Here is a 25,293-nt window from a genome sequence, read left to right as displayed (position 1 = left end):
GGGGAGCGTTTGATAAAACTTGCTGATGGAGGAGACGAGCTGCAGCTTGTCAGATAAACTCCACACAGACAAAGCAGCATGGCTTGCCTGCCTCGACTGAAAGGCGGTGTGAGAAAAGCTATTGTTGACTTGTTGCAGCTTGCGGGGACGGCACAGAATTACAGTTGGCTGTAATTGGATTTGCCAGGGGGACTGCAAGAATAGGCGTAAGCCTGGTAGCTGTGGACGTGAAGGAAAGTGTCGGGCTACAGCGTTGGCTATTTGCTGAATTTCCTCTGTTGTTCAGCCACAATGAGTAAATACAGAGGTCAAGACCCAGGATGATTCACTTCAGCTTAGTGAAGAATTGCTGAAAATTTAACAAATTATCTTCATCTACTGATGACCTCAATGGGCTACCTCCATATTGCAGTTTCTGGAGCTCATAAGTAGTTTGTAGAAAGAAGTATGTCACGGAGAAGGGACTAGAAGCAAGACTTACGTAATCTGCTTGTCATTTATGTAATGTGAATCTGAATTAACAAATGAGTGTATTTAAAACTTTATGAGAACTTTTCCGCAGTTTTGAAAAAACAACCAAATACAATAAATGGATCAATTTCCTTCCAACTAATGAGGTCTGAAAGAAGTTTTACCATTGTCAAAGAAAATTGCTTTTGAAGACATCTGCAACTCATACTTGGTGGCCACTTTAAATGTACATTTCTCATTCACTACATGCAGCCATACTTTATATTAGGTCATACCTTTTCTTTCTTCTAAGAAAGCATTTCTCTTAATTTGAAGAACATGTATATTCCTTTGTTCTTAGCCATGGAACATTTCTAAGGCCATTCCAGACCACTTAATTTCCTGTCAAGTTTACCTGGTGGGTTTCATTTCTCAGAATATCCACTAGGTCAAAAGAATGGCACAGTTAGTTCTCAGCTGCTCTGGTTGCCAAACTAGCTTGTGAAGCCATGCGCTGTGTGCACCTTACCAGATGACTGGGACAGTATTTTGCCCTTAGATCTGCTGAATTTCATTATCACCTGACTTTTTCCTGGACAGCTAACACAAAGCAGGAGGGATTCCATACCCCCTCTGAGCCAGAAGATGTTTTTCAGTGTCTCTTGATAGTAGCAGTTTGAATTACCTGCTTACCAATGATATTAAAGTTTATCTGAGTATGAAGAGAATGTTTTCTCCCAACCCTAATGTGTTTATTCTATTTTGAGACGCTATCCCAGCACCATCCTGTGTGAAAGCATTCCTACCAACAGCCTTATGCAGTATTGTCTGGTATTATCACAGTATGTTAATTTTCGACTTGGTTTACTGCTTTGAATGACTCCATCTGAAAGATTAATATTAACTTTTAAACAACTGTAGAAATTACATCTGGAAATCCCTATTGGACAATCTCATTCCTCTGACAGCATGAAGTACTCCTTTAAGTTCTTCATTTCACTGTTTTTGTGGATTTCTTCCCTTCCCAGAATATTGATTTGCACTGACAGTGTGAATCGTAAGAAACTACTGCCTAGATAGATTGCAGGAAACTTTAAAATTCTCTTTCATGATAGTACAGCTCCATGGAACAGGAAAGCATTAAACACTGTTAGTTGTCACCTCTCTGAGGCTTTCCTGTGGGGCCCTGAGGGTTTGCGTACCATCAGAGTTTCACCATGATCCTGCTAGTGAAGGATGCTTGTGAGAACCACTAATACGATGAATCTACCAGCTGGGACCTGGCATCTGCAGTTGCAAATAATGGAGTGGAGTTGTAAAGAGTCAGTTATCAGCTGGATCCTGGAACACAGGACAGATCTATAACACAGGAATCTGTGTGTAAGAGTTAGCCCTGCCTGCACTCAAAGATGCGTGGGTTTCTTCTAAGTTCAAAACTGTTCGGGAGCTTTGACTTCTTCCCCTCCCTCTAGATGCTATGCAAAAATGTAGTCTGTCACACAATTTTCAATGTGCCAGAAATGCATACCAGGATTAGGGACATGTGAAAAAGCAATAAATTAATGGGTTCTTTGCTAATGAATGGGAAATGCTGGCAGGCTAAGTAAAGGCTCTGTTTACCTGGGCCAAGATGTTCCTTTAACTGGACAAAGTAACCGTGGAAGTTCATGGCATTTCTGTCTCCATTGCAGGTGCGGGAGCTACCTCTGGCATTTCAGCCATTTTCCCAAGTACCTCTGGCACAAGCACTTTCTCACCTTACCAGCACGCTCACAAAGGTAAGAATGCATCCACAGATTTAATTTAGCAGCTGTTTTTTTTGAAAACGGTATCAACAACATGCAACCAAACTGAAAATACTACTATTGCCACTATTTCCAGACTGCTGAAACTGCTATTAAAAATAATTCTGAATAAATTTTTATTTCTTGGTCAATCAGCTCTGCTGTTTTAGTCAGATGGACTTAAAATGGATTTGAACTGTACTCAGTAATGCCAGCAATAAATTCAGCTCATTATTTTTAGCCATACAGAAGTGGCCATACTCCATCTCAGCAAAGCTGAGCTTGGACTTATGAAGATAATTTAATGCACAAATATGGCCAGTCTCTTATTGCGCTAACGTGAACAGTTCTCCAGTGTGATTATTAGGTGTTAGAAATTTGTGAACCTGAGAAGACACAAAAGGAAAAATGCAGTTAATGAGGTACTGACAATGCTGATCTTCCTGGTATTGTCTAGAAACATGATTGTGAGGATTGTGTTTTCGGAAAAATCAAAGTTTTCATGCATTTTAGCATATCTTTCATTTTGTGCATCCTTTTGTGGCTTTTCAGTTTTAGTCTTTTGCATCTAAATTCTGCTTCTGAATAGCGTTTCACATACGTTATCTTAAATTCCCCTTCTAACCATGCTGCGTTTTAAGTCTCTATTAGAAAACCATGAGTTTGTTTACATGTTCATTGTGTTCTCCCTTTTACTGCAAAACTTTTGAGGCAGCCATAGTTATCAACAGTCATTTTAGCTGTCATCCTGCTTATTTACTTTTTTTATTTTTTTTTATAATACTGTTTTCACAGAAGGCAGTGTTAGGAAAGCTGTTATTCTTGCTTACATACAGCTTCCTATATTGTTAGTAGATAGTATAATTTCCTGTATCTTTGTATCTGATGGATCATGTCATCAAATATTTTTAATGAATGTCGTTAACTGGTTATTGTAGCATAAATGTCACAATTTATAAAAGCTATTAATTAGTTTACCTTTGAGATATATCACTAAGTCTTCTGATGCTTAACAAGTATCCAAGCCTCAGATCAACTAAACGAGTATGCAAGAAAGTAAATGTAGAGCAGATCACAAACTGTAAATTATTCTCTGATCCTAAGAGCTGCTCCTTTATGAAAATATTTTCTTGTTTATTCCAGCAGATCTTTCAGGACAAGGACATCTGGCTACAGCTCTTATAATTGCAATGTCTACCATCTTTATAATGGCTATTGCCATTGTCCTCATCATCATGTTTTACATTGTGAAAACAAAACCTTCTGCTCAAGGTAAATTTTCAGCGTGTGAAATTTTAGCTGCAAATGCTACTTTGAGAGAGCTTCTGAGAGTGATTGGTGTTGTATTTTTATATTCTAGCCTGTTGCAAGAGCCACTCAGTAAAAAATGTTGAAGCTCAGGCTAACACACAAGAAGAGAAGAAAGAAGTACAAGGTATAAGTTGCTTTAGTTTTACAATTTCTGTCCAAGACATTTGGCTTAAATACTGCTAATACATTTCTCTTAATTACAATTTCTTCTTTGAACGGTATAAAATTCATGATAGTTTATTAAAGAATTGTGTATAGTAGGTTTTGTACTTCCAGAATGTCACTTAGTCTTCCTATAGTAATTAAAAAGGTGACAGCGAGATTTATGTTTGCAGTAGGGTTGCCAGCAGAACTAGCACTTGAGACAAAACACTGGCTTGCCAAATTAAATTTCTCTAATTGTTGATCTACAGAGAACGTTGTGATATTCTCTGAGAAAGAAGAGTTTGAAAAACTTACAGCAGCTCCAGCTAAGGCTGTTAAAAGGTGGGTAAAAGCAAAAACATACTTCCAGTTTGACAGAAGTGGGGGAGGGACATAGACACTGTTCATCCTGGTACAGAGGAATACACGAAGGACAAATTAGATGGTCGTTTGCTGCCGCGGGGAGAAGACTAGATGCCTTAGTAGGCTTTTGCCCCTCTTAGAATGAGAGGATGACAGAGCTTACCAAAGACATGTCCTCCTCACTTCCTCCGTAACCAGCTCATCAGCTCTTGGAACTCCATCTCCTGAGATGTCCATTTTTGGGACCTGAGTGCTACTCATAAGGGCATGCATGCCTTTAGAAAGGCTCACCTTCACTTTTAAGCCAGAGGAGTAAAAATAGCTGCTCCAGGCCTTAAGGAAGCTTCTTGTCTGTAGGATCATCTGGGTAGCACAGTGTGATAGTTTTCCTCATCTTGTGTCTGCCTGATGGCCAAACCTGGCTGGGTGACATAATTAAGATGGGTTAAACACTGTCCTCGGTTGGAAAACCCCTCTGGAAAATCCTCTGTAAAAGGATTCTTACAAGCTCTGTGTGACTGTGTAACTTGGTGGGCACTGTACACATGCCCTGGGCAGGTGAATGCAGGTACAGCATTTCTGAAGAAAGTAATTTTAAAAAATGGAGGACGCTTTAATTCTGTTACTCCAGGATAGTAAAAAGGAGATGACTAGAGTCAGCTCACGAGAGGCTTCGCTAAGATAACCATATCCTTCATTTTACAGTGAAAACGACGCATCTTCTGAGAATGAACGGCTTTTAAGCCGTAGTATGGATAGTGACGAAGAAGCTGCAGTTGACAAGCAAGGGACTCCAGAGAGATGTTTGTTATCTTTAGTGCATTTGGCCAGAGATAAATCTTCTACAAGCAATAAATCAACTGGGGTAAGACTATTTGGAGATTTAAAAATTGAGAGGATTTTTGTTTTGTTGTTTGGTTTTTTTTTAAGAAAACGATATACAAAGTATCATACCCCAAAAAGCGTTGTAGTGCAGACTGGACTAATATAAAAGAGCTTCTCCAGAAAAAATTATTATATAATCTCCTTTGCACATTGACATACATGTACATATATAAAGTTCAGGGCTGAAAACAAAACAGAGTAACAAGAGTAACAAAACTGCGGGTTTTTCGGTATTACATTTTGTCATCTAAAGAAAGAAAAAACAAATAGCAGCAAGCCCCCCCATATAACTAATCCCCACACTAAATTTATCACAGAAAACTCAAGACAGAAAGATAATGCAGCAACATGGCTGGATTCATACAAGAGCATGGCATTGGAGTACCCTTTCCCAGCAGCAGTATTTCCATGGCACGGACTTTTCAGTAATATTCGGTGTTGCGCTTGATTTTCGTGTATAATGCTGAAAAACACACACATGCTTGGAAGGTCACTCCTGTGCTCCGAAGGACACCGTAAAGCCACTGTTTGTTTTGCTGTGAAAGGCCTTCGCTTCTTCCTGCTGTGTACTCTAACTTAGGGCATTTTATCTCACTTGGAATGTTTCAAGGCATAGTTAAGGCCACAACTCACCCACACAAGTTTTTAGTTTATATTAACATGAAACACTCCTTAAAAAGAAGGTGTCTGCTCAGATATTTTTAAAAATAATTTTAAACCAGCAATAACTGGGACAAAGTCACGTAATTAATATCAAACATGAGATAACAAGAATAAATAGGTTTAAAAATGCATCTTTTCATATTTAGATGTTATAAATTGTTGAGATGGTTCAGCTCAAGCTTTCTAAGATAGCTCATTTTTTAGGTGAGACCAGACACGAAAAATCTCAACACAAGAGAAATGTTTTTGCACTTGTAAACAGTTAGGGCCATCCGAAAATAACCTCCTACTCCAGTGCTCACATTTTAAAATTCAGTTTTCTGAGGTCACTCCAAATATCCAACTTTATCATACTTCTGTACTCACTGGCTTGAAATAGAATGATACAAGTTGGGTAGGCATGAAATCAGAACATTTGTTAGGAAGTGGCTTACCTTCTAAAGATAATTTATAAAAGATACATTCTCCAGAGTGATTTAGATAGATAGGTTGTAAGCAGACCTGAAGTATGAATGGTTACATCCAGACCTTCTGTTCTAACACACTTCTCATGGTCTGAAGCCCGATGACAAGGCTGAAGACAGATTTTCAATGAAAATGCAGATTGCATCAAGATCCTCCACTCCGTATCTGAGATTTCACAATTAAGCCCGTTGCCAGGAGTTAGAAAAGCAGTATTTTGCTTTAGACTGGAGATTAAGTAACTTTTTTAGTACAAGCAAGAATAACAAGTAGCTATTAGACAAGTGTAAAGAAAATCAGATGCTTGCTCTTACCCAGGTCTGCCTCCTCCTAGTTGAAACAAAAACAATCATGAGCAATGAGCTACCATGCAGAGGATCATCAGGCTCACTTTTTGCTGTTTGCCTCATGCATAAGCTTCAGAAATCCCCCATCTTCTGGCTCTGATAAAAAGTGCATCCTGCATAACTCTTCATGGGCATTGAATTATTTAACCTCCCTCTGTGCCCTAAAAATGAGAGGAGAATGAAAATAAGCATCCAGTAGTTTGCTTAGGAGGAGTCTGAATAAATCATTAAAAAGAAAATTTCTTGTTTACAAGGTTCTAAAACAGCTACAGTAGCAACACAAATGATTAAGCATACGCAAATTATACCAAGAATATGTGAACAACAGCCAGTGTCTGCTTTGTATTGCCCTGCGATACAACACGCTTGCACAGCATTTGCGCTGGTGAGACAGGCTTCAGGTGGAGCTGCCACTTTGTGGACTCCAGCTGCAAGTCCATTAATGCATGTCATTGATATGCCTTGCTCTTTAGAGCCCAAATAAAATGAGGAAAACCCTTCCAGAAAAAAAAAAAACAAAAAACCCACCACATTGAAAGCAGGGTTTTTTTCTAGCCTGGTTGGCAGTGAAAAGTGGTGAATTTGTGGAGATAATGCTAGAGTCCTGTCAAAAAGGCAGCTTTTCAGAAAGCTCAGTCCTAATGAGAGCTGGCAGAGGGATGACAATTCCAGTCCCTGCAAGAACTCGTGACATTTTGACATTTGTTTTCACTCTACATTGAATCCACAGCCAAATGTTAAGAATATTTTTGCTAAATGAAACTATATCAAAAATGTCCATTTTCAGCTTGGAAAATGTCAGGTTTTCCATCCAAGTTTCTTTCCTGTTAAAAATTAGTAGATCACCCTGGATCTCCGATTTTCCCCATCCAAAGCTTCACTGATTTTAATTTTTACTTTCCCATCTCTAAAGTGTTTCAGTTTCAACCAGGCAATATATCACAGAGAAAATACAGTTAATTAGTAATGCACTAAGCAGTTCTATGTCAAATGACAGAAAGGAAGATTCCCTCTTTTACAGTCCTCTTAGACCAGTGGAAGAAGGCAATTTCAGTCTGAATTTAATTCCCTGTGACCAGACCTGGTTTACCTGGATTAATTGCCTGCATGTGTGGGATTAGATTTGTCCTCATTGTCAAGAGTTTGCTTCATTGTGAAAGAGAAATAAAATATACAGATACTTGGAGTAGAAAATGAATTGATCTAAGAAAAGACTAGAAGATGGAAAGAAAGATCTCTATCAGTGAAAAGTGAAATCAGAAATAGGTTATGCTTTGCAGAATAGTTGCTGTGTCCTTTTCTTTGAGTCTCCAGAAGGGACCCCTGAGGACATTATGTGATAACCCCTATAAAATTAAGATCTCCCACAGGTTTTCCACTGCTGTCTACTAATTGTTTACTCCCATGACTGAAAAATTGATGAAATAAAACTCTTCTCTTTTAGATTCAAAGTCGAAGGAAAAAGATACTTGACGTGTATGCTAATGTATGTGACGTTGCAGAAGGTGAGTGTACAGAACTTGCACCTGTACTAACAGCACAAAATGGGATCATAAACATTTGCTATAAAATAGAAAGGCCTCTGCCATCCTGTGGAAAGTAAAAAGTCCCAATCCAGAAAAGACACTCTGCAGGCAGATTTGGATTCACTTGTCAGGAAGCCCTGAGGTGCCCTGGCCCCAGAGCTGTCCAGGCTGCTCTTGGAGCTGGAGCACACCACGGCCTCTCTCCAGCGTGTGCTTGGGCTTCCCTCCTATGGAGAGCAGGACGGGCAGCGTTGGGTTGTACTGGGACGTGCACACAGACCAGACAGAAACTAGTTTCAAACGTAATAGATAGAAACTAGTTTCAAATACGAAAGTGTGATTTGGTCAGGACTAAGGCTAAGACACAAGTCTTGACCTATTCTGCTTCTCTACATGCTGTCCCACCTCTCACAACAAAAAGCAGAGTTTCAAGTGTTTTAACTCTTTTTAGCACTTTTTAACACTACCTGGACTGTTTTGACAGAAGAGACATAGATTAATTCCTCTGCAGAATGGAAGATATGACCGCATTCAGTTTCACACACACACACTTTTTGTGTGCACGTGCATCAATGCATTTCTGTGGTTTGGGGAGCTCAATCTCTCACCAAATTATGGCTGTTGAGTATGAAGCAGGAAAACTACAGAAACGAAAGGCTGGGTTTGGAAAAATGCCGTAGCTGATTCTCTCTATGACTATGAATACATGGTAAAAACGTCCAGGAAAAAGTAGCTTTTTCCCGACAATGTGAATGTTAAATCCTCTCCAGAGATTCAGTAATAGTAATGACAACTGAGCACTTGCAGGGACTTTTATGCTTGCAAGCACCTGGCATCGTTGCTTCACCTCTCCCCTCACAGTCCTACAAGAGCAACTTTCAATTACAGAGATTTTAGAGCAGCTGCTGGTGACAGACTCAGGGAATCGTCAAAGCTGTCTCTTGAGCTCAAACACTGTGCCTGACATGCAGAGGTACATTAACAGAGCTGCTCACTAGGGATATGGTTGCAGTATGCTTTTTCTAACAGATGATAACTTGCTGAAGGAAAGGGCAGTGGCTTGGGAATTCATACAACCCATCTAATTCTTCTTTCCCAGAAAACTTTTTACCCTAATTATTGTACCCCCCTGTCATTAGGAAGAATTAACTTGGTAATACACAGTAACAACTTTGGAGCAAGACAGATTTTCACTGTACTTATTGCTAACAGTATATACTGTAATACTCTAATAAATGCCTTGAACAGTCAGGACTTGTGCACAAAAGCCATCTGACACCAAATACCTTGCCTTGCAGGTCTGAGCCCTACGGAGCTGCCATTTGATTGCCTGGAGAAGACCAGCCGAATGCTCAGCTCGACCTACAACACAGAAAAAGCCATAGTGAAAACGTGGCGCCACCTCGCCGAGAGCTTTGGACTGAAGCGGGATGAGATAGGTGGGATGACAGACGGCATGCAGCTCTTCGATCGCATCAGCACAGCAGGCTACAGCATCCCCGAACTCCTAACCAAACTGGTGCAAATCGAGCGGTTGGATGCTGTCGAATCCTTGTGTGCGGATATTCTGGAGTGGGCACAAGCGATGCCGGCTCCTGAACCACCTGGGACATCCTGACATGCCTGCCTGGGACCCACAAGAACCATGATTCCAGTAAGCACCATGTCAGAGACTTTGGACAAAAGACCATTGATGTTTCTTCTACATAATCACTCCCAATAACCAACAGGAAGCTATCCTCTTGGACTTCTAAGAAAAGTGAAGTTACACATCTACCAAGACAAGAGCAGAAATCTCCCAAGAAGCTTAGTATGAAACATGTCATTCCATAAAATGATTGTGTTAGAGAGTTCCTGATATTAAGTGGACACACAAAAATCCATTTTGTGGTCTGTATATAAGTGCAGATAACTCTGCTGATACCCTTCCTGCCTCGCCTTCAAGAAAGCCATTGAACTGCTCTCTGAAAATATTCCTGTCTCTTAGGGCTTCATTCAACTGTTTAATAGTTACAGTCAAAAGCAGTACCACAGCTACAGTGTCAATTAAGACACATTAGGCACATACATTTCTATTGGCTCTAGCACATTTAATATGTAATCAATTTCATTTTCTATACTTACTATGGATTTGTTGAATCTAGAAGGTGTATATACACAGTTTTCATATTAACCAACCATATGAAAAAAAAGTCAGTGTCATTTACAGATTGAAGTGCTTCAAAACACATACATAATGCGCATAAATGCACTCTTGGTCCATACTGACATTTCAGAAATTGTAAATTGCTGACCTGCTGAGGACAAGCTGGTTAGGAAGTGGGCAGTAAAGGCTGGCGGTCACTCCTTGTAAGTTGAGATCAACAAGGTCTTCATTTCTTTGCCATTACCAAAAAAGAAAAAAAGAAATGATGAAAACAGCTTGTCCACTACCATGAAAAATGTATTTTTCCCGCAGTGACATTACATTCCAAGTAGACAACCTTCAGAAATCAGTGGTGCACGTTTGACACTAAGAGCAAAAAGCATGGATTGCTTTAGAGACACTTGAAATGCAGAGTGTTTTTTAAACACTCTCCTCTTGTAAATGTAGACCATGAGCACAGATTCCACAGGTGAAAGCCAACTCCTCTGCAAGGTAAAGCATTATTATGAATTTGTGTACAACAAAAAATGACCTTATTTTTTTCCTTTTAACTCATCGCTGATTTTCACAGTTAAATGTTCTCTAAAACTTGTTCAGACCACAAATCAGTAGCTGTTACTAAACCTATTTGCTTAATTTATAGCTAAAATGAGTGATGACAGAATTTCCACAAGTGCGACCACTATAATGAGACATGTTACGAAGCAATACGTTTTCTATTCCAAAATGCATGACTGAACAAAATGCTATAAAAATATTAACTATTACCCTGAAGTTAACAACCAGTATTCCATCACTTAGTAATTACATCTTATCTATGATAGTATCATAATTGCGTGGAACATATAGTATCACCCTTTAACATCTATATTTATTATCTTTCCAGCACTTGATTTGTATAGCAGAGGAAGTACATACTGCAACATAAACCCTCTCTCTCCCATTATTCTCCCTACACTGTTTCTTTTATATCACAACACACTCTTCATTAATTTGCATATGCCAAATTTGATGGGAATTTTGACTTTTAATGAAGCAGCAAGCTGCATTTATTTGAACATTTAACTAGCTAATTAACATTGAATTTAGGGGTGAAATTTTTGCTGTCTTGAAATAAATGACAAATTCATACAAATTTCAACCAGCTTCAATAAGATTTCTAGATCTGCTGACAACTGAGAATCTTCAACAAGATTTGTAAGACCCTGAATCTGCAGTTTAGTAGTGTTGCTACTAGAATAAAAAAGGGAAAGAAAAAAAAAAGTGAAGATTCTATTTTTCTTGTGCCAGTGTGTAACTACAGTGTTATTCAGTGGGCTGCCTCCTGTATTTCATGTGTCATTTAATAGCACACATCATTTATTTGTTTAAAAGAAGATATAGGAATCCTCTTTTATTTGTTTATTGGGCCATGAAAAGTTAAGGTCTTGAAATCAATGGTGCCAATGTGAACGCAGACTATTTAACATTATTTTATTTAGTATACAGTATTTTTATTGTTACACAAAAGATGTACAGAAATAAAAAAAATCCTGTAGATCTTGCCAAAGCTTACTTTCTAATAATTTTGTTTAATGCTGTATATATAACTTATTATATTGTAAAGTATGAAAATAAAATATGCTAATAAAAGAAAGAGGTCAAACACAGTTGTATTAGCCATTTCTTTGATTAAATCATATATTGCCTTATAAATCTATAATTAAATGAGTTAGCCAAGGCCTCACAGGCACATTCCCGTGCTATGGGAGCGTCTAGGTAAAATACACGAAGGAATTTTTGCATTCCCATAGGATACTGCTCCTCTGCGTCACTCTTCAGAAACCTTTGGAGCAGAAACCACGTTTTCACTGTAGTTTTAGTCAATATTTCACCTTGTATGTACTACAAAAGTGCCAAACTCCTAGCAACTCCTTGAAGAAAGTCTAAGTTATTATGTATGTACTGAGAGCTTGTACAGACTGCGAGATTGGTGAGTAATCTTACAGCAGCAATACTCTCTCATTAATGTGCTTTCATTTTGCATTCCTAAATTACCAGTACTATACCACATTACTGGAGAGCTTAACTGGAAGCTTTTGCTGCATGACAGGATAACTATGTTCATCCAATCTTAGGCTGCACTGGTGAGACCACCAGCAGAACTGCTAGCTTCTACAAAAAACAGAGAACCAAGCTGCATTTCCCCGAGATCCTGGTCACTAAGCTACTCTCAGAGTATTTCATACAGATCAAACATTTCCTAAATGGAAGAAAACATGTCCAACTTTAAAAACATTTTGGGATTTTGTTTATTCAGATTCATTTGCTGGTTTCAGCACAATGAATACGCTCTTGTTCCATCAAAGATTAAAGGAGAGAAAAGCTCCAGAAACTGCAACAAAAGCTTCCAGTTTGCCAGATGGTTGGGAGGAACCGATGTTCTGAGTTTCAATTTACTGTCTTTTTACGCCCTGCACTTACAGTGTCCTAATTGCCACACACGGTCTCAGGCTTTTCCTCTGGGCACAGGGAAAGGTTGTGCCTTCCTTCAGAGCAAAGGAGCGTGCCATCAGCAAGGAGAGCTTCAGAAAGGCAAGGTGGGAAAGGCTGGGAGGCAAAGTGAGAAAGAGGAGTATGTGCAGCCCATCAGGGAATGGGAGACCACTGGTAGGGGCAGGTACAGGACAAGGCCTCAAATAGCTGTGATGTAAAGATGAATGTTTCTGGGAGTTAGAGGAGACATGCAGAATTTACTGCAAACTAAAAGTTAATACAGTTGGAATAAGATTAAGATCCAACCCCTATGGAAATGAGCAGGCCTAGGAGGAAATTTTCAACAAGATATTTTATTCTCTTTTTTATGTGCTTTTTATTTTTTTTTCTTTTAAAAGCTAATTGTTCTCTGATACAAGTTTGAAAAGATCCAGCTTTCCGTTTTCAAAGGACCTTGAAGTCCTTGAAAATGCTGCTTACTTAAAATAAAAGACTCAAGAGTTTCATACAAAGCTCTGGTCAACTCAAGGTTTTGCTGAAAGGACTTTGACAGCCCATGTCATGGACATGCTAAAAATAGTACTAGGGCTTTTTATTTTATTTTATAACAGCAAGCCCTACTAGAGAGAACACTTAACTGTGTGTCTACAGTTAAACTTAGCCCCAACTTTGTCATTAGCCTTTTGGGTGACATGGTATAAAGTTCTTCCCAGGTAAGATTAATAACACCTTGCAAGACCTTTCCGGACTAATACCAACATCCTAGCCTCACCAGTATTTTCCCAGTTTTTTTCTTAGAGAAGCTTGCCAGACTTTACAGACTCTCTCTGATCTTAGGTTGCAGGCAGGAACCGCCCTCTACGTAGTGTTTATCTTGTGGTCCTGGTATGATTATATTAATAAAAAGAAACAACAGAGGTAAGGTGGACTGGAAAGGATGGGTCTCTATTCGCAGCAAAAACCAACAACATCTGTCTGCCTCTATATTCTATAATTTAGGATCATTAATCCATTATCCATGAAGAAAAAAGACAGTGTGTGTCAATGCCCAGCAGTCTGGGTTGGAGAATGAAGTGAAAATGCATGCCACTTCAATTTCTCCCCATTGAACTCAAAGCCTCCTACAGCTTAGAAGTCCTGCTTTGTTATAAGGAGTGTGTAGTTAAGAGAAAAAACCTTACTGTTGCACATGAAAATCATGACCCAGAGGTAAAACAATGGCTCCTGTATGCAGATGTCATTCTGCAACAACCTCTATATTCCTCTGTGATAAAGAATTGAATTGGCTTCTAGTTCATATTCCAGTAAAGATATTAATATAAATGGGGTAAGAATGCACTGTCTTGGTCTATCATAGAATCATAGAATGGCCTAGGCTGGAAGGAACCTTAGAGATCATCTAGTCCAACTTCCCTGTCATGGGCAGGGACGCCTCTCAACTAGATCAGGCTACTCAAGGCTCTGTCAACCTGGCCTTGAACACCTCCAGGGAGGGGGCAGCCACGTCGTCTCTGGGCAATTCATTCCAAAGTCTTGCCACCCTCGTACTGAAGAATTTCTTCTTAAGATCTAATCTAAATCTATTCTCCTTCAACCTAAACCCATTTCCCCTTGTCCTATCAGTGCACCCTCTTGTAAAAAGTCCCTCCCCAGCCTTCCTGTAGGTTCCCTTCAGGTACTGGAAGGCAGCTATTAGGTCCCCTTGAAGTCTTCTCTTTTCCAGACTGAACAATCCCAGCTCCCGCAGCTTGTCCTCCTAGCAGAGGTGACTGGAACTAGTTCTAGACACATAATATTGCATATACTATTTCCCCCACATCCAAATAAGCTCTTTTGATTATTTATTGTGCTATGATTTATAATGCATAGCACCTGCTACCTCAGGCATTAATTTATCACTATCAACCACAGATTCTGCCTTCAAGGACAGAAAAATGTTGATTCCTTTTTGCCAGTGTTCTGTGAAACTAGACTGTCTGAATACTTATGGAAATATGATATGAAGCCTTTGCAAGTTCTGCTGCAGAAGACGTCAGTGATTAGCTGTTGGACAGGCATCTCATTTGTCCATCACCTTTAACAAAAAAAAGATAATTCATTTTTTAATAGTTGAGGCTGCTTTAAAAACAAGCTTGTAATAGGATTCAAGTTAGTATGGCAAGACAATTCAGGAATGCACAGTGATTTTTCAATTTAATCTACCACATAGAAGTAAAGGAAAAATCAGGAGGAAGTAACAATGAAGACCAATTAGTATAAAGAGAATTGAAGCAGGAAGAAAGCAGAGCTAGGCATCTGTTTCTGAAATTAGGCCTTGGTGTGCAAGGCTGCTGTGAAAAAAAATCAGTCACACTTAATGTGGAGGAGGACAACAAACTGTTACATTGTGGGAAGGACCATGGAACTGAGAAATTCTGTTTATTTGCATTTCTAATATATATAGCTCCTGAATCCACATACCAGAATACTATCTCTTCTGAAGAACAAAACCAGTCTGGCAACACTAGTTATCTCCCACCTTCTTCAAAGGCATGCTACTTTTCCCAAAAACTGATGTGTGGGTGGAATATTATGCTCCTGTTTGAAACATGATACTCTTTTTTTTCCTGTAAGCTGGATAGATTTCTTGATTTCTTCTCTTCATAACTAACTGCGCTGAGGATGCCATTTTATGGAGCTGAAGATGCCCTTAGAGTAAACTTATTAACAGGAATGGTATCTTACGCCCAGCTTTCATAGCTACTGTTGTTAGCAGCCTCCTGGCCACTGAGTTTGCAGCCCCAGTTTGTGTATGTCTACCAGAGCAGTTGCTTCCTATCAAGCTGCAGTGATCAGAAAGATGCAGTATATTCAGGGAAATATGTGGTATATTCAGTTTAAATATCCTTGAGTAGCGGGCAGCAAGAGAATCTGGTTTTGGAAAAAAAAAAAAAAGGTTTTTCGGATCTCTTTTTCTCAGATAATTCTGTCACTGTGACTTCAGAGACCAGAATGTCTTGGAGTTACATTTTACTAAATTTTAACTCAGGACCATTAACTTAAATGATGAGGGACTGTTCACAGGGATGTGTAGCAACAGAATGGGGGGACATGGTTTTAAACTAGAGTGGGGTAGATTTAGTTTAGGTATCAGGAAGAAGTTCTTTACTCTGAGGGTGGTGAAACACTGCAACAGGTTTCCTGGAGGCTCCACCCCTGGAGACATTCAAGGTCAGGCTTGATGAGGCTCTGAGCAACCTGATCTAGTTAAAGATGACCCTGCTCACTGCAGGGCATTGGACTGGATGACCTTTAAAGTTCTATGATTCTCTGAAAAGAAGTACCTACAAGCAAGTAAACAGTGGTTTTGTTCAAAGTTATCTTCTAGTAGTGATCATGTAGTCATAATATGCAAGACACTTTCAAAAGTACGTGAAAAAACGGAAGTCTAATAAACAGGAATGTCCTAAGCATGGTCAGAAGATGGCATTAAAGGCTTCCATCAGCCCAAAATACATCTATTTTTGATCATGAGTAGTGGTGCTTTTTGCACAGCACACTACAAGAGTCAGTGTAACAGGTAAAGATGCTTTCAGGCATACCAGATGTGTGTCTCAGAGGGATGTCAAAGGTTGCATAACAGTGCACAACGCTACTACTTTTACACCAATTTTTGTGAGTTTTGTGAGCACAAGGAGGCACTGCTTTACCACTGCAGTCCCTCTATTTGGAAAGTGGAAGACTATCAAACTGTTTCACTGATCAGATTTTCAGGCTTTCTGGGCTACATTTAAATATATTATCCTGAAGATAAATGCTTTCTATCAGACCATCAATCCCTGAAGCCATTTAAGTTTTAGGCGAAAAATTCAGTATATAATTAAAGGATTTGGTGTCATAGTTCTGAATTATGAGCTCTACTTACAGCTCCTTTTAAATCTGGTTTGGTAAGTTAAATCATATATTTTAGACATTGATGCTGATCATGAATAAAAGTTCTTCAAAAATATGTTGCCTTCAGCACACTTTCACCTTCCAGGATAATTTATCTGCTACAAGAAATTTTTCCCCACGATATATTAAATTCACTTATATAACATTAAAAAAGGTGCAAGCTAGTCATGTTCAGGAGAATTGGAAGAGAACTGTGAAATCTCACTTTAAGCGACAGCTGGAGAAAGTCACAAATAGGAAGAACCAGAGCTCAAGCATGCAGGCTGGGTAGTGTTAGCCTGCTTTATTTAGATTTGCCAAGCTTCTGCAAATACAACTGTCTCCTCTCCAGTGCATGACCTTTCTTATAAATCCGCGAAATCTAGACTTCGTGGATCACGTCTGAAATGTTGTCCCGACAATTTATTGATGGGAGGCCTTTGGTAAACAGCACGGGCAATTACAATTCTATGATAGATGGGTTTGTTAAAATAATTTAAAAAAAATATCTCTTCAATTTTGCTAGCCTTTTATGGGATGAAAACTATCCTAACATAAGGAGATGCAATATTCATGTTGACTTTCCAAATGAGGACTCTCATAGCTGTTCCAAAATCCAGCAACATAAAATTGTGGGTCAATTCTTTATCTCTCTTTTAAGTGACAGGTTGTGACTGCCAGAAACTTTCTTCATTCCATGTCAGTGCTGGTAGCTGCTTGTTTCTGGAGACTTACACACACGCAAGACATGGTAGATGGTAGCTTCTTCCATGCTACATGTCCTGACTAGTCAGCTGGCTGCTCCCACAAAGTGTGAGGGTCCTTTTCTTTCTTTCAAGTATTCATAATGTCTCTCTCTTCTCAAATTCTCTCCAAAAAAAAAGGTTGAAAATTTATATTGTCTTGTCTGCTGCCAGATGTAGCCAGAGGTGGCTGGCATATTCAAAACAGTGTATCCCTTTTCAGGAATAAACCATGTTTCCTTAGGGAATTTGGAATCGCAGGAAACAACTGGATTTACAGTTACCTTTTTGAATGTTCCTTGTTGTAGACACTATCCTGAGAGAAGCATAAAGTGGTAGAAACTCATATTACAGTAGCCAAATACTACAAAAGCAGAAAGACTCCAGGAAATTCTAGATTCCATCTGAGAAGGCAAGACTATATATATAAAGATGACCAAAGCGTGGTTGACTTGACAGAAATATGTCCTTCCCAAACCAAAACCAAACCAAGCAAAACAAATCCACAGAAGACAGCAAATGCTGTTCCTCTTCCTCACAGAGACTGCCAAGGTTGCTCAGGGGAGCAACAACCAGGTGGGCACATTTGAGCAAGGCCACAACATGGACTGGGTTGGGCAACTGGAGTGGGCTGGCCCACAGAATTAAGGTTCAAGTCACTGCAACAAGCTGGTGTGTACAAAATCCGATATACCAAAATATTTAGAAGTAGAAATATGGAAATAAATGTGATTTTGGTACAGTATTTATCCTAATACCTACTTCTGATTGTTGACAACAAAAGCAAGTGGGGTTATCTATGCTTCTAACATAGACACCATTATTAGTTAGATTAGTTACTTTAGATAATCAATTACCAATCAAGACAGAATAGATCTAAAATCTCCATTTCAGTGTATTACTTCTGATCATTTTGGTTCCACTTCTGGCAGACACACATTTTGCTTTCCTTGAAGTCTCTGATCCTGAAATCACATTGCTGTAAGACAATCTTTTCACTTGTATTTATAGTCCACACATCCCATAAAACTATGCTCATTTCAAGATGCAATTCAATGGAAACTAACTTGACAGATTGTAGTGATGTGAAGGTCGGTCTCTTCTCCCAAGTAACAAGTGATAGGACAAGACGAAATGGTCTCAAGCTGTGCCAGGGGAGGTTTAGGTTGGATATTAGGAAAAATTTCTTCACTGAAAGGGTTGTGAAGCATTGGAACAGGCTGCCCAGGGAAGTGGTAGAGTCCCCATCCCTAGAGGTATTTAAAAGACGGGCAGATAAGGTGCTCAGAGACGTGGTTTAGTGGTGGACCTGGCATCGCTACGATAATGGCTGGACTCAATAATCTTAAAGGTCTTTTCCAACCTAAATGATTCTATGACTCTATTCTGTATTATTTAAAGATCTTCACTGAAAAGTTTTATTACAATGTACTACGGAACTACTGTGTACATTGCCTGTCAACAGCTGGCTTAAAAAAAAATTTTGTCTACCACTGCAAGTCTACCCTTCATAGGGCTCTACTACATTATATTTGTGACTTTCATTTTTTACCTCAAAATCTTTAATGAGTTAAAAGTTGCATGTGCATGTTGGAACTTTACTATACCTTTTTATTTATAAAGTATCTATTATTCACAAGACATCTCATGCTCTTTTGCATAATTCATTTATTTCTGATACTTTTTATATTTACTGTAATATGAATGTCAAATCAAGAACTTGTATTTTTCTTCAGAGCTCAGTTAAAATTTACTTAAGATCAAAATTATTAGTCTGATCCTTAGGTCATCAATCAATTGCATTACAGATTCAATTTTTTTTTTTTTGCATTGTAACAGAAACATTCTAGATCATAAAAAATTGAAATCAACAGGGATTCATTTTTTTCTGAATGTCCACACAACTGCTCAGAAACGACAAGGAAACAATTGTGAAAGCTACACCCTCCTCTACGCACCTCTTTTCCTGCATTACTTTTGCCATTATTAGATGTGTGCATTGTTTTAAATTGGTACCACAAGGAAGATGAGTAATTTGACAAACAACAGTGATGAAGGCTGAAAGCCAAGAGCACAATTAACATTCCTCTGCATACAGGAAACCTAACAATTTTCTGTAGGTTTTTTTGGTTATTAATTTTCTAATATTTTTTATGGCCAAGCACAGCACATGAGGACTCGGAACACACTTCCTAAGTAGGAGGATTTTTTCTCCAGCCAGAGATAGATGCAAGCTTTTACACTGCTGGTAAATCTGACAGAAAATCAAAACTACTGATGAAGAAATACTCCAAAATGTAATCCATTGTCAGCAAAAGCCTTTAGCTATGATTAATGTTATTTAAAAATTACCTAGAATTTGTTTCCTGCCCAAAGTGTACACACTGCTTGCTCTCTCTCCTGGACATACTTGGTGCCAAATCTGGTGTAAGACTCCTTTCATACGAAAGTTTGTCAGAAATGTAAGTCAAATTGCTAGAAAAATATTTGCAGTTAGAATTCAAGTTCAAAGACTTACGATAAAAAATAAAAAGGAAAACCAAGAAAAAAAAGTCTGAAAATGAGACATAAACCTCTCACGTTTTATACTGTCAGTGTTAATCAAAGACTAACACACAGCAGATCTTTAAATTTTAACTGAAGTTTTGATTTTACAATTAAAGAGTTTCAGTAATCACAGTACAAGTCCAAAACCAGAAATGGAAGACTTAGCTGAATTTTAAAAACATCCCATTTCTTATGTGTAAGAACTTTTGAACCCTTAACTGTGGCACACAAAAAATGTATTCATCACATTCAGAAAAGGAATGTGGGTACTGTGAGGATCATTTTGCAAATTAACATAAAATATAGTGGAATAAATAAAAATATAATAATTTTAGATTAGGGAGTACTCTTGCCAGGCATTTTAAGAAATGTTTTTATTTACCTTTGCAGAGATATTACAAGCCAAAGTTACGCTGGAAATTCATACAAAGCAGGATAAAATACCAAATGTTACGTAAATACTGGAAAAGATCAAGCAAACATTGAGACATTCTGAAATCAAAACAACAAAATTTCTCATTCTACACTTTAAATCAGAATTTGGTTTTAGTCATTAAAAATGTAATCTCAAAAGATTATTTGAGAAGATCTGTGTCTGTTACTTATCAACCCTAAAAATAAATAAATAAATGAATTTATAGTAGTCTCTGACGAGTCAAAGTTAACGAAGATTCATACCTTCAAGAAAAGCTTGTAATTTCTGATACACTTACTCAAGGGATCCAACTCCTTAGATGCCATAAGTCACTCAGAACAGCAGTATTATTTCACCTCTTTAAAAAGTATTGAAGAAAGCCATTTAGCATATTACACATTTTTCATTTTCTTTTTCATAAATGAGGGAAATATGAATGAGATTCCACATGATACAGAGTAACTTTTACAGTACTGAGGTCCTACTCAATTTAGTTATATAAAAAAATAAAAATAAAATCCAAAGTTCAGGTAACATACACAATTGGTATAAATTATGCAGAATAATGAGATTTAAAGACAGTGCTAGTGACATGTGCTTAGACTGGAGGTAAGAGAGTGATTTCTCAGCAATCCCAAATTCAACAGAATTGAATTGAGGTTTATACAGAGGAAAGTGTGATCTGGATTCGTAGTCCTATGCAGTTCTTGGATCATTTGGTGAAGAGAAAATAATTCAAACATCTTCTTATTGCTTCTGCAAAAGATTTTACATATAATAATTGTCAGTTGAAAATTGAGAGGTTTCATCTAAACACTAAAGAGTCTACAGAAAATTATTTTTTAATGAAGAAAAATGTGCATTATATTGGGAGTTATAATTCTGTGTTGCATATACTGTTTCTAAGCAAAAGGTTATCAATGTATGGTGAGAAAAGTTGGCAAAAATCACAAAAAGATCATTTCACTTGAGTAAATATTTACATGTAGTATAATGAAATTTTACTTTTAGTATATTTCCAGTGTAAGTTATTAATTATATTAGATTATTTTACAAAACTTGTTTTTTTCCTGAAGTCCAGTTTGCTTCCTAATTAAGTCAAATTTTGCCAGTATTGTTAGCAGCTTTATGTAAAAAATCAAAGAATCCCATTAAGTAATGCACCAGTGGAGCTCAGCAAAACATTACTACTGATATGATAAAGACTTCTTACGGTAAACTAACAACCAGTAAGCAATAGGAACATATCTCCCTAAGGTCCCTTCCAGCCTAGGCCATTCTATGATTCTACGGTATTTTATAAATATTAATGTTCTCAAAAGGGCCTAAATGGCTCAAGACTTCAAATTTGGTTTTTGAAGGAAATGAAAACTGATGGAACTTGAATATGAGTCACAGATGAGGCTAAATTTTCAAAGGAGCTTCCTACCAAGTACCCGAGTAAAACTGAAAATCAGGGGAAAAGAAAAGGGATCTCTACTACGCATTCTTGTCATCTGTATAGATAAAGACTGTTTCCTCTTTAGGCCAGGCTCTTAGTTTTTTTACTTTGTATCCCATAAACTGAACTGAAAGATTCATACGTGACTTGAGAGTCTTAGACATCTGTGACAAACACAGTTTAAATTTAACTGCTAATAGAAAATCCAATATTATCTATGGGGCAGCAAATAAACAACAAAACAGAGATGAGTTTCTGAAAAAGGAGAAAGATAAAGGTGCCCAAGTGTCCTGATCTAATAACTATCAGAATAATGGTAATAAAGGATTACTTTATTCTGGAGAGTTTTTGCAGTATAACACAGAGCTTTTCCAGAATCTGCGTATCCAGCTTAGAACTTCGAAGCAATGCAGAGCAAGTACGGAAGAAAGATTCGTTACTGCAAGCTTCTAGGAAAGGCTGCAAAGAATCTGTAAAAGAAAATAATTAAAAGACCTGGATCACAGAGCTTCTTGCAGGGAAAAGTCAAATAAATATTGATACATTTAGAGGGCTTTAAATGTCTCATGTTGCGCAACTATTAGAATAATGATATAATTCAGTTTATGCTGAGTAGGTGATGCAAACCTTGGGTAAAACCAGGAACTGAAAAAATGCAAGTTCCCAAGACTTCTGACGTCACCAACCCTGGTATTAAAACAAGGCCTATTCCCTTGAGAACAAAGGAGAGCAGGAAACAGAACAATTTCAAACTCTAAAATTCTTACCTTGAACCTATTTATTCAATGCTCATTTATTTTGATCATATCAGGGGAACATTAAGGTGTGCAAAAAGACTCACAAGGAAGTATTTTAAGCTGCTGCAAATCATGGACGGGGTAGTACATGTACAAGCTAACGTGACACCCGACAGCCTTTCACTGTCAAAATACTGTCACTGTACTCTGTTTCAAGATGGGCAAAATAATAATTGCAGGGTAAAAGTAAGAGCTGGATAATAACACTTAAAAACACCAACAAAACTCCCTTAAAATTGTGGAAGAGATTTTAAGTCACATTATATATTTCCTACAATCCTGTTCCCCAAAACCCAATCACTTCAGAATAAGGTTAAATCTGTTCCCTTGTTATGTCATTCTTGGTTCTGATATTACAGATTAATTTATAGCAAAAAAATAAAGAAAACAAATAATGATTTTTTTTATTAAAATGAATAGTCTTGCATATAGGATATTTGCATTAGAAGACTACAGATGTGAGGAAAATATTTTAACGTCCACATGTTAAAAATATTTAATGTTATACTTAATAAGAAATTGTAATATGCATGTTACAGCATAAACTAATAAACACAGGTATTAAAAAAAATCTGTGCACATATGCTGAATACTGTAATTTATAAATAGGATGTCAAGAAAATCTTATCAGTACAAAGAGAACTGGATGTATCTATTGGTCAAAATTTTCCCTTTCCTTGTCCAAGGACATACAACTTATTAAATATAACACATAGCTTTGGAGTGAATTCAAGGTTTTAATTTATTTCCGGAGGCTTACTGATACAAAATTAGAAGAAATGCTCCAGAAAATGGTTTGGAAGAGGGCTTAAAAAAAAAAAAAAAATCAACTTGGCAATTAAAGTCAGCCTGAGAGCCTAAACAATTCATTTTCTCAGAGCTGGGCTTTTATACCGAATATTCAATAAGGAGCCAGTAATTCCTAGACCTTACTGTTAGGAAGATCTTTCAAAACCTGTAACGTTGCAAAACAATGGTATGTCACTTGGCTACCTCGACAAATGACCCAGTGCCTCTCCCCCGATGCTGAGTACAATTACGCACTTTACTATACAGCAAAGTCAACAGGACCTGTGGGCCTTTGCTGGTTTAGGCGGTCAGATGAAGAGACTGAGAAACAGCAAAATGCCTTCAGCACACGTCAGAGAAGCTACACAGCTACATGTAATCTTTCCTCTCTTTTCAGCGGAGGTGCTTTGGCAGAATTGACTTAAAATGCCAGATTCAACAGGAAGAAACGACAAAATCCATAATGGAATGTGCACATGGAAACTACGCAGATGGAGGATAACAGACTTTGGTAGCAAGGTGCGAAGCTTGCAGGAATAAAGAGCAAGACAAGGATTGATGTACGAGGAAGTTCGTTAAAGGCAGGCAGATGTTTTGGGGCTTGCACAGCTGAAGTCTCCTCTGTTGTTGACCCAAAGCAACACAGAACAGTAATCATTCCAAGAGACTTACATCATCAAAGCAATAAATGACTATAAATTGAATTATTTTTCCATTTACTTCTACTTTCATGTTTCTTGCATTTTAGCATGTTTAATTCCCTCATGGTTTTATGTAAACTGTCCTCTCACTTTTAGTACTATTTGCAGTTACAATTTGCCATCACAAAATTGTAACAGTAACAAATATAAAACCAGTATGAAAGTAAAGCAGAAATCTAATCAGTAATCAGTAAAAAATATACAGGAAAAATATAACTACATATATATTTTATTCTCTGTCAGTAAAGATAATATTTCTTACTGTATTTTAGTTTACGGTATTCAGTTAAGGATAGAATGCTATGACTTGGAGTGATGTATTAAGTACCACTGACAGCTTCTAAGACAAGAAAATCATCACGGACACTGGAAAAACGAACTGTGGCTGCATTTCTATAAACCTGCACAACACATTAAAAGCAAATGAATTGAAGACTGGAAGTTACAGGAGAATTCCTAAAAGGAACAAAAAAAAGGGCACAGCCTCCTTAAGGTGAAAAGTAAGATTCATGCTGAAGAAATACATTTTATATGTGTGTATAAATATGTATTTACATAAAACAGACACATACAAAAATATCATTTGTCAGATATGTTTGCACTGAACCAAAAACGCCTCTTTATCAAACATTACAAGGGACCAGCAGAATGCTGATTATTTCACACACAGAGAAAAAAACCAAAACAAAACAAAAGGAATAATATATTCTCTAAAGAAATATTAATTGAGGAAAGTGAATTATTGTAATGTACAACTCAACAGGTAACAGAACTGAACAAATTTGTCTGAAGACTCACAAAAGAAGACTCTACGGGCTGCATCAGGATATAGTTACTCAGGGCATATCACTCTTAATACTTCTATTAGTACTTCTCTACTTTCACTCAATAAAGGATTTTTTTACAAATTGTGACATAAAAAACTCTGGGCTATCTGACAGTTACTGCAAGCAGAAAATCCTTAGGAGGGTTCACAGTACGTGTTAAATTTGGTGATGCATGATTGACGCACACTGAAGATTCAGTGCTCTGTACTGAGCCACTGCTCCCTAGGACAGAACTTTGAAGTTATTAAACACATATAGCAGTGTCTTAAACCTGGAAAAATAATTAACCCAGAATTCACTTCTAATATGATGGTGTCATGCCCTACTGAGTCTAACTTGTTAAAATCTGTGAGAAGAGGCAGCAAAACTACAAATAGAAACAGCAAACAAGCAAAGCCCAATGAACACCATCTCAAGAGTACTTTGTACAGTGCTGAGTACAGGGGAATGACCATCTCCCTGCTCCTACTGGCCACACTATTCCTGACACAGGCCAGGATGCCGTTGGCCTTCTTGGCCACCTGGGCACACTGCTGGCTCATGCTCAGCCGGCTGTCCATCAAAA

The 25,293-nt window shown here is 37.8% G+C and overlaps 2 protein-coding genes across 3 annotated transcripts in view; one reads left to right on the top strand and one right to left on the bottom strand.

Annotated features, from left to right (window-relative positions):
- EDAR (ectodysplasin A receptor) overlaps positions 1-9,553 on the top strand; it is a 23,123-nt gene extending 13,570 nt beyond the window's left edge. Inside the window, exons 5-11 of one of the 2 annotated variants that reach the window (XM_009878062.1) lie at positions 2,142-2,228; positions 3,378-3,506; positions 3,595-3,669; positions 3,959-4,031; positions 4,758-4,917; positions 7,854-7,914; positions 9,234-9,553. In XM_009878062.1, coding sequence (XP_009876364.1) covers positions 2,142-2,228; positions 3,378-3,506; positions 3,595-3,669; positions 3,959-4,031; positions 4,758-4,917; positions 7,854-7,914; positions 9,234-9,553 — 905 coding nt within the window. The remainder of the gene's footprint in view (positions 1-2,141; positions 2,229-3,377; positions 3,507-3,594; positions 3,670-3,958; positions 4,032-4,757; positions 4,918-7,853; positions 7,915-9,233) is intronic. The other variant, XM_009878063.1, reaches the window with a different exon arrangement.
- Positions 9,554-20,757: 11,204 nt separating this feature from the next.
- Positions 20,758-25,293, bottom strand: part of CCDC138 (coiled-coil domain containing 138) — a gene marked incomplete at its 5' end in the record, with an annotated part of 30,832 nt that continues 26,296 nt past the window's right edge. Inside the window, 2 exons of the mRNA XM_009878065.1 lie at positions 20,758-20,929; positions 21,946-22,084. Coding sequence (XP_009876367.1) covers positions 20,758-20,929; positions 21,946-22,084 — 311 coding nt within the window. The remainder of the gene's footprint in view (positions 20,930-21,945; positions 22,085-25,293) is intronic.

This window comes from Apaloderma vittatum, unplaced genomic scaffold, assembly GCF_000703405.1.
Source record: "Apaloderma vittatum isolate BGI_N311 unplaced genomic scaffold, ASM70340v1 scaffold7931, whole genome shotgun sequence".
Classification (NCBI taxonomy): domain Eukaryota; kingdom Metazoa; phylum Chordata; class Aves; order Trogoniformes; family Trogonidae; genus Apaloderma; species Apaloderma vittatum.
Note: the sequence above shows the minus strand (reverse complement) of the source record. Positions and strands in the feature narration are given on the sequence as shown.